Here is a 19,610-nt window from a genome sequence, read left to right on the forward strand (position 1 = left end):
TAGTTGCCTCTGTTGAAATTTCCTAATGCCTTAACTTCTTCTTCTGCAGCGGATGTTTGACACTCATGAGTCAGGTGTCCCATTACACAAATGTCACATCCCAACTTTGGTTGATATTGCACCTAGGTTATTGTCAATTGCTTGATGTCCTTAGCCATAGATGCAATCTGGGCATGCATTGCTACAGAAGATTCTACTTGGTGCAGCCCCGCTGATTTTCTTCGATCATCTTGGTCATCAGACCATTGTGCTGCGTCTTCAAATAGTTCATTCAGGAATATGACAATCTCTTCTGGAGTTTTCTTCATTAGAGAGCCTGCAACCGCACTATTCAGCAATCTCCTTGATGAAGGAGTTAACCAATCCCAAAAATCCTGGAATTGCATCCTTTACTTCATTCTGTTATGAGGGAACCTCCGCGACAGCTCCTTAAACCTTTCCCATGCCTCAAACACTATCTCCTCTTTTTCTTGGCTGAAATTGTGAATCTCCTTCCTTATCCTTCTAGTCTTGGAAGTAAAGAAATATTTTTCTAAAAACTTGGTAGTCATCTCTTCCCACGTACAGATTGACCCTGTGGGTAAACTCCTTAACCACTGCTTTGCATCATCCTTAAGTGAGAAAGGGAATGCTCTGAGGTAGATAGCATCATGTGATGCTCCATTATAGCGGAATGTGTTCATGATTTCATTGAAGTCCATCAGATGGTTATGGGGATCTTCATTGGGTTTGCTCCTAAAAATGTAGTTATTCTGAATGGTCTGGATGACTCCCTGCTTGAGTTCAAAATTGTCAGCATTAATGGGTGGGGGCCTCAAACTAGATTGTCGTTGGTTGTAGACCAGTCTGGCATAATCTCGTAGAGACCTCCCAAGCCTGGGAGCTGCGTTTTCAAACTTATCTTCAACCAGGGGTCGATTAAGATTGAATCTTCGACCCTCTTCAACCATTTCCTCAGCAGCTCTAAGGGCTGCTTCAGCTGCTAATCGTGCAGCCTGTTGTTGAGATGCCTCTCTTGCAGCTAAGTCTACTTCCTTTTCGTTGTTCACCATTGTATTTTGAGTCGAAGTCTGACACAAAAAGGATCCACTCGATTCTTTCTCCCCTCTCAACTGCCGTAGGTGCTTGTCTAATTCTGGATTGTATGGCACCAATTACTTGGAGGAGGATCGAGTCATACACCATTGAACTTAACATGTTGCCTGCACACATATACGAAGAGCGTAAAAGAAAAAAAAATTATTCCTGAATTAGCACCGAAAATTATTTTTAAACACTATTAATCGTCAATCCCCAGCAATGATACCAAAATTTGACGAGCGCAAAACAGGTGTATAAAACTTAGGCTCGCTAGTCAAATATAGTTTAGTATTAAATCGTCTCTACAAAGATTGGGTTAAATAATGCTCAAAGAAATCTTCAGCTTAACACTATTCAGGAAAATAAACCTTTGATTTTGAGTTATTAACTAAGTAAGAGTAAAAACTAAGATTCTCAATTGTGAATGAATAATGGAAATTGAGTGACTAAGTAGTAATGATTAAATATCAATATGAGGAATAAGGGCTTGACAAGATACGTGATCAACTATTATTCGGGATAACTCTGGGTTAGTTCAACAGATGATTAAGTTATATTAAGTATTCAAATTCTTCTTCCGGATGAATTAGAGTTCCGTTAAAACAACCTAATGATAAGTGCTATGAAAATATGCAAGAATTTTGATGATGTCCAAATTTACTACCAAAAAGTAAATGGACGCGGTCGCATGCAATATAATTTACCCAACTATGAGTCGGGGTCGAATCCTATAAAGAATAATATGTAGGTGATTAGGCGTGTAAGAGAATTATCACTTATTATGCTAAGCCAAACACTTAGAAATGGTTGAGAAAATATTTATAACTAACTGCGAAAGTGTAAACTAACCTAGAAAGCAAGTAAAATGATCAATGGCTACAAGTATGGATGCACGAGGAATTAAACTCAAGTAACAATCCAATGTATTTTACGATTTTACAAATATGAGCGAGTTTATGTTAATTAGCCTCAAATAATAATTCTATATTAGCTTCTTCCAAAGACTAACAAGACTTCCTAATTGAATTATCCCTAAAACTATTAAGAGATTAAGCACATCCGAATATGGCTACAAGTAGTTCAATCTTATCCCTAGGTAGAATCTATAAAGTGAGGGTTAAAGCCTCAAGTTCTTGTTAATTAATCTTTTACAACCCCAAATTATCATTCTTAAAATTAATTCGAAGTAAATGGGCGAGTCCTAGGGTTAGCTAATCCCTTTAGAAACATTAAAGAACAAGAATAATTAAAGAAATAATAACTCACTTCATAATAAATAAAAATCGTTCAATACATAAGCGCAACAAGATATTTAATCCACACTTTAAATTTGAATATTCCCATAAACAAGATTCAAGTGTTGGAAAAAATACTACACACTTAGATATACAATACAAAGCAAGAAAATGAAGAAATGAACATAAATGGGTAAGAAATTCTCAACCAAAAGTTTCAAATCTTCAAGACCCAAGTGTGTGTACAAGAACCCTTGCTCCAAAACTTGTGTTCTCTTCTCAAGATATGTCCAAAGCTGCCAAATATATTTTACAAATGAGCTATGTCGTGTATTAAAGGGTTTGGGGCCAAAAAATATGAAATTACATAAGTACCCAGAACTGAAGCGCGATCTTCGCATTTGCAAACTATGACTTTCCTGTTAACTATCACATTTGCAATAAAGACTTCGCATTTGCGAAGGTTGACTGTCTGGTTTGACTTCGCATTTGCGACCCTTTTTCGCATTTGCGAACACTGTTTGACTGGGTTGACTTCACATTTGCAATTTCTTAATCGCAATTGCGATTGCTGCTATCTTCACATTTCCCACATTTATGTCACAATTGCGACATCTGAGGCCATTTTCCAGATTTTCTTCTTTTCAACTTCTTTTTGACTCGTTTTCACTTGGTTTCTTCATGATCACTTCTAAATCACATAGAACCTATAAAATAGAAGTAAACAACATTAAACACACAATTTTATCAATCAAACATAGCACAAAATCTAAGCTTAAAGACGAGATAAGTTGGTAAAATACCAACTTATCAAACCCCCAAACTTAAACTATTGCTTGTCCTCAAGCAATGAAAGCGACAAAATCCCCTTTCAAGTATTTAACTCAATAGTGCATCAATATCATGCCAAGTCAAAAAGGTCTACTGTAAGCACAAACACATGACTTCGATTGGTACCAACAATTAATCCAAAGCATATGAAATACCAAAACAAATTCAAGTGCTCAAACACTACGTAACTCAAAGTAGCAATCAAGTCATGACACTAAAACTTTAATATTTGCCTCTCTATCACAATTAACTTCCCTCGTTCATTCCTCCCAATTGAAAATGTGATAAAATTTACAACTCAAATCTCATGTGCCCTCACACTTAAGAGAGAATCCCACACTCATAAATTGCAATTCAAAACATAAATGGGATATCAAATGGAAAGAAATAACCCTCTCTCACAAAAATGTTCAAATGCACACAAGTAGTACCATAGACTTGCCTTTCATGTATTTCTCCACTAATGTAGACAAACTTGGTTCAAAATTAATTAGGACTTAAAGGGTTGTAGTTTAGGCTTTTGGTTAAGGTAGGGCACAATTTTGGTTAGAGTGTCTCAAAATCTCCCTAAGCACTACAATTTTTCAACAATCAAAGTACACTTCCTTCAAGAACTTTTTCACCCTTTCTTCGTTTTTTATTTCATCACCTAGTCTTCCATTTATTCACAATTCCTTATTTTTCCTTCTTTTTCTCAAATATTACTCTTTCTCTCTCTCTCTCTCTCTCTCTCTCTCTCTCTCTTTTAATTACTTTTCACCTTTTAAGCAACTTTCACATCACAACTTTTCCATCCTTCACCCCCAAACTTAGGCTTTTAGCCTATGTTTATACTTTCAAAGTACTTAGGGAGGTAGGGTGCCAAAAGATAAATCAATAAATAATGAAGGGTTAAAGTTTGTAACATGGTTGCCAAAGAAAAAGTTTAAAGGCTCAAAAAGGGTTGAATAGGAAAAATATACAAGGGTGGGAAATTTAAGGCACAATAGTGGTCCAAAGAAGGCCTAACATCATTTTTCAGCCCAAGTTAGTCTAGGATTTTGCCTTGAAGCACATTCTGGGCAAGTTCTAGACTACAAATAATGCAAAAGAACTCACAATAAATCTCACCACACATGGCACATTAAAACTCAAGCAGAATACAAATCCAAAATCCAATTGAAACCAATTAACTCAAAGAAGTCACATATAGCCTAAGAAACTATTTAGTGAATCAAAGAGCCAAAAATTGAGTCTAAAAGTCATGACAATGATCTTTACTTCAATTATTATTATTTTTTTTTAAAGATCAAGAATTCATATGCCGAGGTTTAAATCATGTTGGTACCAAGCAAGCCACAAATTGGCCAATAGGCACAAACCCCAACTCATACCACTTATTCTTCCTAAATTAACAAAAACTACATCTAAACTACAAGACTAATTCTCTTAAGAAAGTCGCCTAGCTATCCATCAACGGGCAAAGTCGACACAAAAATTTACCAAAAATTATCCGGTTCAAAAAGAAAATTGGCATCCTCGAAAAAAGAACCGTGGTAAAAAAGAAAACCAAGGATATCACCACCAAAATAAAATATACTATTTAAAAAAATCAAGAAGCTAATAAACATCAAGTCAATAGAACATACTATATATAAAAATAAAAATTCAAGAAGCTAGTAAACATACTAATATAACACATCACATGAAAACAAAATAACATCACATGAAAATAAAATATCAATCTACCATATCCACATTTATACAAGAAGCCACCCCCAACTAGAAATGTTGCAATATCCCCAATGCAACTAAACAAAATAGAGTAAAATAGTGGAAAGTGCTCCCTGAATACTGCATCAAGTGCTCTCCTCGCTGTCGGACTCAGTCGCATCCTCCTCCTCTTCTTCTTCTTCTTCCTCGGACAAGTGAACTGGAGCATCATCATTATCTTTCGACTCGGTTGATGGCACTGGCTCTTGAGGCTTTAGAACTTTCCACAGCCCCTTCACACCCTTCCACATGCGGGTGAAGAATTTATCTCTCTTTTTCTCCCTTTTCTTCATCCTGGTGTGTGCACTTGCCAGTTTGTCATGAGAAGTGCTCAAAGTACCATGCGCCGTGGCCAAATCAGTATATGCCTTCTCGAGCTTCTTAAGATGATCCCCCTGCTTCTTCTGATCATCAAGATATTTTTGAAATTCTTTCTTTGAAATGCATACAGAGGGTCCCTCAGATGTCTCCCCAGGTCCCTGTGGAAGCCCAGCTACTAGGTCACGAATCAGCCGCATTTCCTCGGAAAGCATAGCAAATGGTCCTCATGCAGAAGATAATAGTTGGCTACCCTGGTCGGTTTGAGAAGAAGATTGCTCAATCATTGAAGATTAACAAGGAAAGTCTTCATCCTAAAGGTAAGAGTTTATGCCCTAGCTCTTAATTTCGAAAATCTACTAAAAGGGGAGTAATTAGCAAGATAAGTTTTGAGTGTGGGAGTTGTTATCTTGCATGCATGTGTTATCAAATAATGTAGGAAGGTTGTGAGCTAAAAATGGTAGAGAATGGGTTGAGGGATGATGGAACCTTTCGTAAAAGGGCCTTAAAAACCTTAATGCACACCTAGTATTTGATAAAATGCTCAAATGAGCTAAAACCGTGATCATCTTCCTAATTTTAGTTTAATTTGTTATATTTCTAAAATAGATTGAAGTTGCTAAGAATTCCGGAATATTTTAGAGTTAAAGGAATCTCAATTGAGGTATGTTGGCTAAACCCCTTCTTCTTAGAATTGAATCCCACGGTGTTCGTATGATTGATGTAAGTCCCAAATTGATCATTATATAATTGACTATTCCAAATGTGCTTGTGTTGAAGGATATATGTTCAATATGTATTCTAAATGCTTCATCATGTCATCTTATCATTTGAGGATGTGTTAGAAATGTGGAATATGTGTTAACAATGTTAAGACTTCAAGTCAAGATTGAATAAAGGATGTTATGCCAAATTGTATGAAAAGCCTCTATATGCCTAAGATTCCCTAATTGCTCATATGTGTATTTAATGTCTTGAATGAAAAGTCTTATTGTTGTTGATAATGATAATGATGTTTGAATGTAGAAAGGGGAACTGGAATTATGAAATACGGCCAAGTGCCAAGAATGAATTTATAATTGTGGCCACTTATGCCAATGAATTGAAAAGAGGTGAAAGGGGTAGGAAGTGAGATGATTGATTGACAAAGGTAATGTCTCGGATGAGACGGCCTAGCCGATCAGACCGTGATCGGATGCCATGCTGCACACATGGTGGTGACTGTGCTGGAAATTATAATGAAATTGTGGTTATGGTTGATGTCTCAAATGAGATGACCTAGACGATCGGGTCGAGATCTGACTCCGTGTAAGAATATGGTGGTATTGATAATTATGGTATATCGGCTCTAAAGATCACCCAACCTAGTAACATGGAAATTGACTTGAAAACTTATGTCATCCTTAACTTGATGTTTTAATATTATTTGAAGCTCTTATTGAATTCTTGATTGTTCCTCTTGTATTATTATTCATTCTATTGAGATGGTGTGTACTTTTACATACTATTACTATTCGACAGTACTAACGTCCCTTTTGTTGGGGGTGCTGCATCTTTAAATGGATGTAGGTGGTTCTATAGCAAATAGTGTTGATCAGCGATAGCAGTACACCTTCCTCCTAGCAGACTTGGTGAGCCCTACCTCATTCCGGGGTCATGTAGCTTTGTTTTTCATTTTGTGATCATGTTTGGAGGTATAGCCGGAGCCTTGTTGCCGGCACTATCATTGTACTCTTTTGTATCTTTTAGAGGCTTTGTAGGCATTGTGTGGGTTGTATGTCGGTGTTGGGGGAAGTCAAACAATTTATGTTTCTGTTTGAATGAATCACTTGTTTCACTTTAGCTTATAAAAAGGTGTGTATTTTGAGATATTAAAGATGAAGAAACTAATAGAAAGGTTTTGGTATTGTATTCATGATCTCCCTATTGTCTAATTAATGAATATACGTCACCTCTTTTTCCATGAGTGAGTTTGGGGTAAAAAGTATCTAGCAGGCTTGCTCGGCCTCGTTCACTCGATTGAGCGCCGGTCGTGCTCCCCGAGTTTGGGGCGTGACAAACTTGGTATCAGAGCCTAAGGTTTTAAAGTGTTCTAGGATGTCTCGGAGCCGTATCTAGTAGAGTCCTCCTTATCGGTGTGTTATCGATTACATCTATAAGTTGGAGGCTACTTGGACATTTAGGAATAATACCCTTCTTTGATATTCTGGATCGTGCAATGAAATGGATTAACAAACTGTTCCTCCTCTAACTCGTGCATTCCTTTAACTTTTAGTACATGGCACCTAAGAAGAGAGCAAGAACTGGTAAATGAGCCAATGCTGCCTCAGGAGTGGTAGTTGACCCTTTATTTGATGATGCGGGTGAATACCCGAGGGGTGGTGATAATCCCTCGACTGTTACACTGCCTGATTCCACTACACCTGACTAGGCCACACTAGTTCCTGCACCTACTTAGGGTGCAACGGTTCCTCCAACTGATATTTTGGTTCCACCTCCAACCCCAGATTTCGGTTCTGGTATTTCTGACGGGGATCTTAGGGGAGCTATCTAGATGCTGACACAGATAGTGGCTCTTCAAGCTAGAGACCAAATGTTGCACCCACTTCTTCTAGCGAACAAGGGAATTCTAGTGGTTCCAGGGTGAACAGGTTTCTTCAGTTGGATCCTCCAGTGTTCACAGGTGCTAATCTTGAGGAGGACCCACAGGACTTCATTGATGAGATGCATAAGACTCTCCGGGTTATGTGCACTACTGAGAAAGAGGGAGTGGAGTTGGCAGCCTACCGCCTAAAAGGGGTGGCCTATTCTTTGTTTGAGTTGTGGGAGGACTCTCGGGAGGAGGGGAGCCCTCCAACGAGGTGGAGTGAGTTTGCTGACTCTTCCATGGACCATTTCTTACCTGCCAAGGCTAGGGCAGCTCGTTCCGCAGAGTTTGAGAACCTTAAGCAATGAAGTAAGAGTGTGTGGGAGTATCACATGGAGTTCGCGCGCCTGTCTAAATATGCCATTCTCATGTTGCCTACTATGGAGGCTAGAGTGCGCCGGTTTGTGCAAGGCCTTAGCCCATTGGTTATCAATGAGGCCGCTACAGCTGCCTTGAATTTAGAGATGAACTATGGGAAGATGGTAGCATTTTCAAGCTACAGAGAACTATATGTTGAAGAACATAATGGAGCGAGAGGGTAACTGCAAGGCCCGGTCCACGAGCAACTTTGGGGAGTTATTTAGGGGGAAGATCAACTTTTAGCGAAGGATCATCAGGGCCATCCCAGTCTTTTGCTCAGTCTTTAGCTAGTGCACCGCCAGCAGGGGAGTTGTTTCAGGCCCAATCAGGGCAGCAGGGGACCCCACCATCATGGCCGATCATGAGGGAGATTCCAGCAACAGTTGAGGCCCACATGCCCCAGGTGTGGGAAGATGCACTTGGGGATCTGTTACATGGACCGACCTATATGTTATGGGTGTGAATTGAGGGGTCATATTCAGAGGGAGTGTCGTTCATCCCGCCAGGGTGTAGGCAGGGGCACAGCACAACCATCCCGTTCCGCAACTGCTACATCTTCAGCAACCCTTCCAGCTCGAGGCACTCCAGCACTCGCAGGGTGTGGTGCATCTAGGGCTGGTGCGCAGAGTTCGGGAGGACCCAACTGTTTCTATTCTATGAGTGTTCGCCAGAGTGTAGAGGCTTCTCCAGATGTTGTCACAGGTATATTGACTATCCAATCTCATGATGTATATGCTCTTATTGATCCCGGTTCTACTTTGTCTGATGTTACCCCTTATGTTGCTATCGAATTTGGGATAGAACCGGAATAGCTTCCTGAGCCGTTCTCTGTATCTACTCTGGTTGGTGAGTCTATTGTGGCCGTACAGGTTTATAGGGGTTTTGTTGTCATGGTACGTGATTTGGACACTGTGGCCGATCTTGTTGAATTGGGGATGGTCGATTTTGATGTAATTATAGGAATGGATTGGATTTATTCATGTTTTGCCAAGCTCGATTGCCTAACTAGGACTATGAGGTTTGAATATCCAAATGAGCCAGTTGTTGAGTGGAAGGGGGATAATATAATACCAAAAGGTAGGTTTATTTCTTACCTTAAGGCCACGAAGATGATTAACAAGGGTTGTATCTATCATTTAGTCTGGGTTACGGACACCGATGTTGAGGCACCTACACTCGAGTCTGTGCCAGTTGTGAATGAATTTCCAGAGGTCCTACCTGATGAGCTCCCTGGGATTCCGCCAGACAGGGAGATTGATTTTGGGGTTGATGTGATGCCAGGCACGCAACCTATATCTATTCCGCCCTACATGATGGCACCAACAGAATTGAAGGAGCTAAAGGAACAATTGAAAGAATTATTAGAGAAGGGTTTCGTCGGACCGAGTGTGTCACCATGGGGTGCACCGGTTCTCTTTGTGAGGAAGAAAGATGGATCACTGAGGATGTGTATTGACTACCGGCAACTCAACAAAGTCACAATCAAAAACAAATACCCATTACCCAGAATATATGATTTGTTTGATCAGATACAGGGTGCTAGGTACTTCTCCAAAATTGATTTACGGTCCGGGTACCACCAATTGAAGATCAAGGAACAGGATATTCCGAAAACAGCTTTCAGGACCCGGTATGGGTACTTTGAATTTCTGGTAATGTCTTTTGGGCTAACAAATGCCCCAGAAACTTTCATGGATCTTATGAATTGGGTTTTCAAGCCTTTTCTCGATTCCTTTTTGATAGTGTTCATTAACGATATTCTTGTGTATTCACGAGGTCAAGAGGACCATGCCGATCATCTCAGGGCAGTTTTGCAGACTCTTCATCAGCACCAATTGTACGCGAAATTTTCAAAATGTGAATTTTGGCTCGAATCTGTCACATTCTTGGGTCATGTTGTCTCTAGAGAAGTAATTAATATTGGTCCTCAAAAGATTGTAGCGGTGAAGAATTGGCCTATACCTACAACACCAACCGAGATTCACAGCTTCTTGGGCTTAGCAAGGTATTACAGGAAGTTTGTGGAGGGGTTCTCTACTCTTGCCTCTCCGTTGACTAAATTGACTTAGAAAGCGGTTAAGTTCCAATGGTCTGATGTTTATGAAAGGAGCTTCCAGGAGTTGAAATCAAGATTGACTACGGTGCCGGTGTTGACTCTACCAGACGGTACAGATGGGTTCGTAGTATATTGTGATGCTTCGAGAATCGTACTTGGGTGTGTGTTAATACAACACAACAAGGTTATAGCTTATGCTTCTAGGCAACTCAAGAATCATGAAAAGAACTATCCAACACATGACTTAGAACTTGCGGTGATGGTTTTTGCATTGAAGATTTGGCGTCATTATTTGTACGAGGTCCATGTGGATGTATTCACGGACCACAAGAGCCTTCAATATATTTTTAAATAGAAGGAGCTGAATTTGAGGTAGAGAAGATGGCTTGAGTTACTCAAGGATTACGACATCGATATCCTATATCACCCGGGGAAAGCCAATGTGGTGGCGGATGCTCTTAGCCAGAAATCTATGGGTAGTTTGGCTCACTTGGAGGCATGTCAGAGGCCGTTGGCCAAGGAGGTTCACCAGTTAGCTAGTTTGGGAGTTCGTCTTGCGGACTCTAGTGAAGGAGGAGTAATTGTGCAGAATAGGGCTGAATCATTGCTCATTGTGTAAGTCAAAGAGAAGCAATACGACAATCCATTATTGGTACAATTGAAGGAGGGGATTCACAAACATAAAACTATGGCTTTTACTCTTGGCACGGATGATGGTACACTAAGGTGCCAAGAGCGGCTATGAGTTCCAAATATAGATGGTCTCCGGGAAAGAATCATGATTGAGGCTCACACTTCCAGGTATTCCGTGCACCCGAGCTCTACAAAGATGTATCATGATCTCAAGGAAGTCTATTGGTGGAATGACATGAAAAGGAATGTGGCGGACTTTGTGGCAAGGTGTCCGAATTGTCAGCAAGTAAAGGCCGAACACCAACGGCCTGGTGGGTTGGCACAGAACATAGAAATTCCAATGCAGAAGTGGGAAATGAATAATATGGATATTGTGGTAGGATTACCACGCACGTCGCGCAAGTTTGACTCAATTTGAGTGATTATGGATCGGCTCACGAAATCAGCGTACTTCTTGCCAGTTAAATCTACCGACATAGTGGAACAGTATGCTCAGTTGTATATCAAGGAAATAGTCAGGAGAGTTCACAACAAATTTTTGAAAGAAATTCAGCAAGGTTTGGGTACTCAGGTGAATATTAGAACAACCTTCTATCCACAGACCGACGGGCAGGCAGAGCGGACTATTCAGACACTTGAGGACATGTTGCGTGCTTGTGTTCTTGACTTCAAGGGTAGCTGGGATGATTATTTGCCACTCATAGAGTTTACTTATAATACCAGCTTTCATGCTAGTATTCGGATGTCACCATTTGAGGCATTATATAGTAGGAGATGTAGATCTCCCATTGGGTGGTTCGAGATTTGGGAAGCTGAGTTGATAGGACCAGACCTCGTGCATCAGGATATGGAAAAGGTTAAAATCATTAAGGAGTGATTGAAAAGTGCTCAGAGTCATCAAAAATCCTATTAAGATGTTCGTCGCAGAGGCTTAGAGTTCAAAGAAGATGATTGGGTATTCTTGAAGGTTTCCCCCATGAAGGGTATAATGCAGTTTGGAAGGAAAGGGAAATTGAGTCCGAGGTATGTCGGTCCGTACAAAATCATTTAGAGGATTGGTCAGGTGGCGCACAAGTTTGAGCTACCACCCGAAATGTCATTAGTGCACCCGGTATTCCATGTGTCTATGTTGAAGAAGGTAGTTGGAGATCCGTCAGCTATTGTGCCAGTTGAGACCATTGAGGTTAACGAAGAACTGTCATATGAAGAAATTCCAGTTGCCATTCTTGATAGGCAAGTTCGAAAGTTGAGGAATAAAGAAATTGCCTCAGTGAAGGTGTTGTGGCGAAACCAGCAGGTTGAAGAGGCTACTTGGGAGGCCGAGGAAGAAATGAAGAAAAAGTATCGTTATTTGTTTGAATAGCCATGTATTTATAAAGTTGTAATTTATGAAAATTCTAAGAGTTACTTTCTATGAATTATGTATCATTTGTACAGTTGATATTAAGGGTGTTCCTTTCCTGGCAATATATTGCTTGTGAGGCCACAATTGGCGTTGTTATGAGTTATGTTACGTCAGTAGTTGATGTATATGTTTTAAGGATGTGTTTTTGGGGCTCTCTGACAGGTGGATAGGCCTAGTTACAGGGAAAACTCTAGCAAAAGTTTTTGAAATTTAGGGAGTTAGTCAAATTTGGGGCTGCTGGTGTGTGGTATGAAAACTGAGTTGCATAGGATGTTAATAGTGAGAATTGATCCTCATTCGAGGACGAATGATCTTAAGTGGGGGAGGATGTAAGGCCCCGTGAAATATTTCCTAAAAATCGGGGTTCAGACTTTTTGGATTGAACAGTGCGCTGGGGAGTTGAAGGAAATTATTTTGCAGAAATAGGCATTTCTGCGGCACATTATGTGGCCGCATAATCACTCTGCGGGCCACAGAGTGAAGCAGCTACTTGGGCCATTTTATGTCAATTTCTCAGCCAGTTATGTGACAGCACAACCATATCGCGGGCCGCACTTTTGTCGCACAATTAGCCTTAGGATTTTTGCGGAGGGAGGTTATGCGGCCCATTATGCGACTGCAAAAAAGATCTGTGGGCCATATAACTACCGCAGACCGAGGCAGATTTTTTCCAGTTTTTGGCACCAGATTATGCGGTCGTTATGCGGACCGCATATCCATTCTGCGGTCGCATATGTGACCGCATACCTTGTTACGGATCTTCATGATAGGCTATATGTATATCCCTGTTATGTTTTGATGATCTAACAAACTTACTGTCAAGAACCAGATAAGGAACCTGTTACACATTCTCAAGACCTAAAGATCATAAGGTTCCATCTTGGGATATGGTTCAACTCTTCAGAGTCAAAGGAACAATAGAGGGAAGAGATAGCTACCGTTTCCTGAGAAAACTACACAAGTCAACTGCCCTAGATGTAAAGTTGCTGCCTGCACACGCTACAGTGCAGAAACAATGCAGCAGTCAATTTTATGGGGAGTGTCTTTTACCTACCTTGCTTACATCATCCTAGTGATGTCACAAATGCATTATTAACATCAAGGAAGGTAAAACAAATCACTTGAACACTTAGAGAATTTACTCGAGCACACTCACTATGATTGATCATCAAGAAAACGATTCTCAAGTGCATCAAGAACAAAGAACAACACCACTACGGACCAGTTCCCCATATCAGGTTATTGTATGTCCTTAGTTGAGTTGTAACTTTGTAATAGTTCTTCAATTGTAATTCCTACTTAGCTTGTTTAGAAGTATTCTGTAGGAAACCCTTTGTAAACCTTAAACCTTTGTGTTTTAGTATTAGTTAGAGTTAGTTGAATTGTAAAGTCTTTGTAATAGAGTTATTGCAAAGTGGCTTGTAATAGAGTATTACAAGTTAGTAAGGGATTAAGAGGTTAATTCCTAGGTTGCAGAGGTTGTAATCTAAAAGTTGCTCAGTAGTGAAGTTGAAATCCTATAAGGGTAGGTCGTGGTTTTTAATCCCGTTGAGCTAGGAATTTTCCACGTAAATATACTCTTGTCATTTACTTACTGCAGTGTGCGTGTGTTCTAGTAGAACTGATAGGGAACCTGGTTCTCTATAGAGTTTGGTGGACCCTTATATTCTATCAATTGGTATCAGAGCGGGTTCTTTCTATCAGGCTAACACCTAAAAAGGATCCTCATGGCTGCTACACCAAACTTTGAAGAAGGTCAATCTACCTACAGGCCACCAAGGTTCAATGGCCAGTACTATGGATGGTGGAAGACTAGGATGCACGACTTCATCATGGCTGAAGATTCAGAGCTATGGGATATTATCTATGATGGACCTTTTGTTCCTACCAAGAATCTTGGCGACCCAGCTGTAGCCATTCCCAAGACGAGGAAGGAATTCAATGACGCTGATCGAAAGGTCGTAGAAAAGAATTTTCGTGCGAAGAATATTCTTGTTTGTGGTATTGGTCCTGATGAATACAACAGGATATCGGCATGTCAGTCAGCCAAGGAAATCTGGGAAGCTCTTCAGACAGCTCACGAAGGAACAACATAGGTTAAGCAATCTAAGATTGACATTCTCACAAATGAATACGAGCTCTTCAGGATGAAAGATGATGAATCCATCCAAGATATTCATACTCGGTTCACCTCCATCATTAATGAGCTTCACTCTCTTGGTGAAACTATTCCATGAAACAAGCTTGTCAGGAAAATCCTTAGTGTACTGCCCAGTTCTTGGGAAAGCAAAGTGAACGCCATTACAGAGGTGAAGGACTTGCAGACACTGACCATAGATGAACTTGTTGGCAATCTGAAAACATATGAAATGAAGAAGAAGAAGGACAATGAAAGAAGAGAACCCAAAAGGTAGAAGAACCTGGTTCTCAAGGCAGACAGCAATGATTCAAGTGGTGAGGATGGTGATATGGCTCACTTAACAAGAAGATTCCAGAAGATGGTTAGCAGGAATGGAGGCATTCCAAAAAGGGGAAGTTCTAGCAAGCCAAAAAATCACGACCTCTGTCATAAATGTGGCAAGCCATGACAATTCATCCAGGAGTGCCCTATCCTAAAGCAAGATCAGCACAAAAACAATTTTGACAAAGCAACCAAGAGGAACCCGGTTCCTGATAAACGCTTCAAGAGAAAGAATGTCGCTGACAATGTTGCAAAGCAAGCTCTTGCTACATGGGGAGACTCCTCTAGCAAATCTGAAAAAGAAAATGATCATGGTGATAGTTCAATGATGGCAGTGAAAAGTAAAGCAACTAAGTATGACTTAATCTTTGCCTTGATGGTTCTGTCTGATGATGATGAAGTAAATTTTTTGGATGTTCAGAGAAATTTGAAATCTTATTCTCCAAAAAAACTCATGTCTTTGGCAAATGTGTTGATTGATGCTTATCACAGTCTTATAAATGATAAAGATGCTTTAACTGTGGAGTTAGGAGAAGCAGAACAAACCAGAGATGACTTAGTAATCGTTGTTGTTGATTTAAAGGAAATAATTGAGAACCTGAAGAAAGAGAAGGATGCCTTAGACGAAAAAATTGCACACATAGAACATGAAAGAGATGATCTAATGGTCGTTGTGGTAGACCTAAAAGAGACCTTTGAGTGTGTAAGAAAGGAAAAAGAAGTCTAAGCTGAGAGAGTTGCTAACATTGAGCATTAGAGAGATGACCTATTAGTGGTGGTAGTGGACTTGAAGGAAACAATTGGGGAACCTAAAATAGAAAGTAGGCCTGAAAATTCTCAAAAGGGAAAGGAAGTTGCAAGTGAGGCACACATTAAGCTTGAAAGTGAGTTAAATTCAGTGAAGTTTAGTCTGTGTGCTGAGCTTGAGAAAAACAAACAATTTCATGAAGAACTAGGAAGAGTGAAGAGTGACCCTGAAAAATCACTCAAGTGGACCTGGTCCTCTGATGTTATCACTACCATGTACACCAACAATGGGGGAAATAGGTAGGGGATTGGGTTCCAAATGGAAAAGATTCCCTACAACCCTTATAGCAAGTACGTTACTGTACCTGATAATTGGCTTTGCACTCACTGTGGCAACACTGGGCACTGTAAAGAAAACTGTAAGGCCAGATTTCAGTCACAAGCAGAAAAACAAAGTTTTCGCTGAAAAAGTAACTACTGGTAGAGAACCTGGTCCCTCATATAAAAAACGCATGATGCCTGCTTGGACCGGAAGATCCCTCATTCACCCCTTTCCTCATTACAAGGGACCCAAACTCGTTTGGGTTCCTAAATCTCACTCCTGATTTTCTTGTGCAGGGAACAATGAAAGGAAGCAGCCTACAATGGTACATGGATAGTGGCTTCTCAAAGCACATGACTGGAAGTACAAATGATTTCCTTTCACTTAAAGCCCTGCAAGGATGGAGTGTATCCTTTCAAAATGGCAAGAAAGGATACATTCTGGGAGTTGGAAGGATTGGGAAGTCTCTCTCACACTCAATCAAAAATGTGTACAATGTGAACGGGTTAAAGTACAACTTGCTAAGTGTTTCCCAGATCTGTGACTAGAGAAACAAGGTGGAATTTGTGTGAAAAATATGGACAGTCACAAACCTAGTGACTGGTGAGGTAGTGCTAGTAGCAAAAAGATACAAAAATATCTATGTTGCTAATTTTGAGTCTCTGCAGAATGGTGATCTCAACTGTCTAAGTGCTATTGATGATGATGCTGAATTATGGCATAGGAGGCTGGGTCATGCAAGCTTTACGTTGTTGAACAAATTGGTCAGGAAGGACCTGGTTCATGGTCTGCCCAAGTCAAGTTTCAAGGATCACAAAGTGTGTGATGCATGTGTAAAAGGAAAGCAAGTCAGATCCTCATTCAAGCCCAAAAAGGAAGTCAGTACCTCAAGGCCACTTGATCTTCTTCACATGGATCTATGTGGACCCATGAGGGTGGCAAGCAGGGGAGAAAAGAAATATATCTTCGTTATAGTTGACGATTACTCCAGATTCACCTGGACTCTGTTTCTCACAACCAAGGATGAAACCTTGAAGTGTTTGTTGCCTTCATCAAAAGGATTCAAGTGAAGATGGGTAATAATGTAGCTTGCATCAGGTCTGATAATGGGACAGAGTTCGATAATGCCAAATTTGATGAGTTCTGTACTGAAAATGGTATCACTCACAATTTTTTAGCTCCAAGAACACCTCAACAAAATGGTGTTGTGGAGAGGAAGAATAGAACTCTTGAAGACATGGCAAGGACAATGTTGATTGACAGTGGTATCGCAAAGAATTTCTAGGCTGAAGCTGTCAATACTGCTTGCTACTTGGTGAACAAGTGCATGATCAGGTTCCTTTTGAACAAGACTCCATATGAACTACTGAATGGAAGGAAGCCCAAGCTGACACATCTAAGGACTTTTGGGTGTAAATGTTTTGTCCTCAACAATGGAAATGAAGCTCTTGGAAAATTCGATACCAAAAGTGATGAAGAAATCTTTTTGGGATACTCATCCCAAAGCAAAGCTTACAAAGTATACAACAAAAGGACTCAATGTGTTGAAGAGAGTATACATGTGATCTTTGATGAATCTCACCTCTCTTGTGAGAAGGACAGACGTGTTGACCAATATGGAGAACCTTTATCTGTTCCAGGTGAAGTTATTGACATGGCAAATGGAAAGGCAGGCATGATGAGTCATGTCAAGGAATCCAGTGAAGATGATGCAAATACATCTCCATCTATTGGAGAGGAACCTGGTCCCACGATCACAACAACTGAAGCTGCAAATAGAGTTGTTGATGCAGTCCAAGGTACTCCACTTGCTGAAGTAAGAAGCGGCCAAGAACCTCAGTCAGATATACCTGGGTCCTTTACAAATGAGATTCAGGTACCAAATTGGAAGCACAAAATCTCACATCCTCTTGACAACATAATCATCCCTCTTGACTCAGGAGTTCAAACCAGATCAAAAGCAAGAAACTCACTTGCCTTTTCAGCCTTTCTTTCTCAAATAGAGCCCAAAAACATCAAAGAAGCGTTGAAAGATGCAGACTAGATCACAGCCATGCAAGAGGAATTGGATCAATTTGAAAGAAGCAAGATATGGCACCTGGTCCCTCGACCTGTAGATCGAACTATCATAGGAACCAGGTGGGTATTCAGGAACAAACTTGATGAGTTTAGAAATACAACAAGAAACAAGGCAAGGCTTGTAGTTCAAGGCTACAATCAGGAAGAAGGGATCGATTATGATGAAACATTTGCTCCAATTTCTCGAATAGAAGCCATTAGAATTCTTATTGCATTTGCATCTCATATGGAGTTCACACTATTCCAAATGGATGTCAAAAGTGCATTTCTAAATGTCTATCTAAAAGAAGAAGTCTATGTCAAGCAGCCTCCTGGTTTTGAGTGTCACGAGCATCCTGAGCATATGTTCAAACTGGACAAGGCATTGTATGGGCTAAAGTAGGCTCCCCGGGCTTGGTATGAAAGGTTATCAAAATTCCTTCTAGAAAATGGATTTACAAGAGAAAAAATTGACAACACTCTTTTTCTGAAGAAATGAGGGAGGAACCTGCTCATTGTTCAGGTATATGTTAATGATAGCATCTTTAGAGCCACAGCTGACTCTCTTTGTGAAGAATTTGCAAAACTCATGGGGAGTGAGTTCGAGATGAGTATGATGGGAGAATTAAATTTCTTTTTAGGACTTCAAGTGAAGCAATCTCAGAAGGAAACATTGATAAGTCAGCAGAAGTACATCAAGGAATTGTTGAAAAGGTTTGACATGGAAGCATCAAAAGTCATCAACACACCTATTGCCACAGCTACTCGTCTAGACATGGATAAACCTGGTTCCCCTGTAAATCAGACCATGTATAAAAGGATCATAGGGTCACTCTTGTATCTCACTGCAAGCAAACCAGACATTATGTTCAGTGTGGGCATTTGTGCAAGGTTTCAATCCAATCTAAAGGAATCTCATCTGAAGGCTGCCAAGAGAATATTGAGATATCTCAAAGGAACGTAGGACCTGATTGTCTACTATCCATCAGGTGACAACTTTGATCTTATTGGGTATATTGATGTTGATTATGCAGGATATATGGTGGACAGGAAAAGCACGTCTGGAATGGCACATTTCCTGGGTTCTTTCCTAATCTCGTGGAGTACAAGAAAGCAAAACTCAGTGGCACTCTCAACTACAGAAGCAGAATATGTAGCAGCTGCTTCCTGCTGTGCTCAATCGTTGTGGATCAAGCAACAACTGGAAGACTTTGGAGTGTTCTTAGATTGTTTGCCTATATGGCTAAAAATACAGTCCAACATAAGAGAACCAAGCACATTGATGTGCGTCACCACTTCCTCAGAGACAATGTTGAAAGGGGGCTCATTTGCATGAAATTCTGCAGCACGGAAGATCAGATTATAGACATATTTACCAAGGCTTTGAGTAAAGAACATTTTGAAAGAAATCGTCTAGCACTGGGGTTGATAAAGCCCAACTGAGAACCTGATCCCTCGATGATTGGCTATGAAATAGATGTTCATGTAAAATTAGTTAAAAAATATTTTCTGGCAAAGTTTAACTCATCTCTATACCGTTACAGGTAGACACGCGTGATGATCACAAAGCAAATAAGCAGTTGATGCAATACGTGCTGGTAAAAAGGGCAAAGCTTACAGATGCAAGATTAGTCAGGGAACCTGGTTCTCCTAACACAGGTTAGTAGTTTCTCTATTCTCTCATGCACAATTTTGAATGGTTAAA

At 40.2% G+C, this 19,610-nt stretch overlaps 2 protein-coding genes across 2 annotated transcripts; both read left to right on the forward strand.

Moving 5' to 3' along the window:
* The first annotated feature begins 8,657 nt into the window (after positions 1–8,657).
* Positions 8,658–9,035, forward strand: LOC138894561 (uncharacterized). Its single transcript, XM_070179265.1, has one exon. The coding sequence runs from the start codon at positions 8,658–8,660 to the stop codon at positions 9,033–9,035; it is 378 nt and encodes a 125-aa protein (XP_070035366.1).
* Positions 9,036–14,044: 5,009 nt separating this feature from the next.
* On the forward strand, positions 14,045–14,413 carry LOC138894562 (uncharacterized). Its single transcript, XM_070179266.1, has one exon. It carries the CDS (start codon positions 14,045–14,047, stop codon positions 14,411–14,413), a length of 369 nt encoding a protein of 122 aa, XP_070035367.1.
* Positions 14,414–19,610: the final 5,197 nt, after the last annotated feature.

Source organism: Nicotiana tomentosiformis, chromosome 6, assembly GCF_000390325.3.
Source record: "Nicotiana tomentosiformis chromosome 6, ASM39032v3, whole genome shotgun sequence".
In the NCBI taxonomy this organism is placed as follows: Eukaryota; Viridiplantae; Streptophyta; class Magnoliopsida; order Solanales; family Solanaceae; genus Nicotiana; species Nicotiana tomentosiformis.

What these genes read in the sequence shown, in the direction of transcription:
- LOC138894561 (XM_070179265.1), top strand. Translation starts at nt 8,658, where the DNA reads ATGGACCGACCTATATGTTATGGGTGTGAATTGAGGGGTCATATTCAG.
- LOC138894562 (XM_070179266.1), top strand. Translation starts at nt 14,045, where the DNA reads ATGGCTGCTACACCAAACTTTGAAGAAGGTCAATCTACCTACAGGCCA.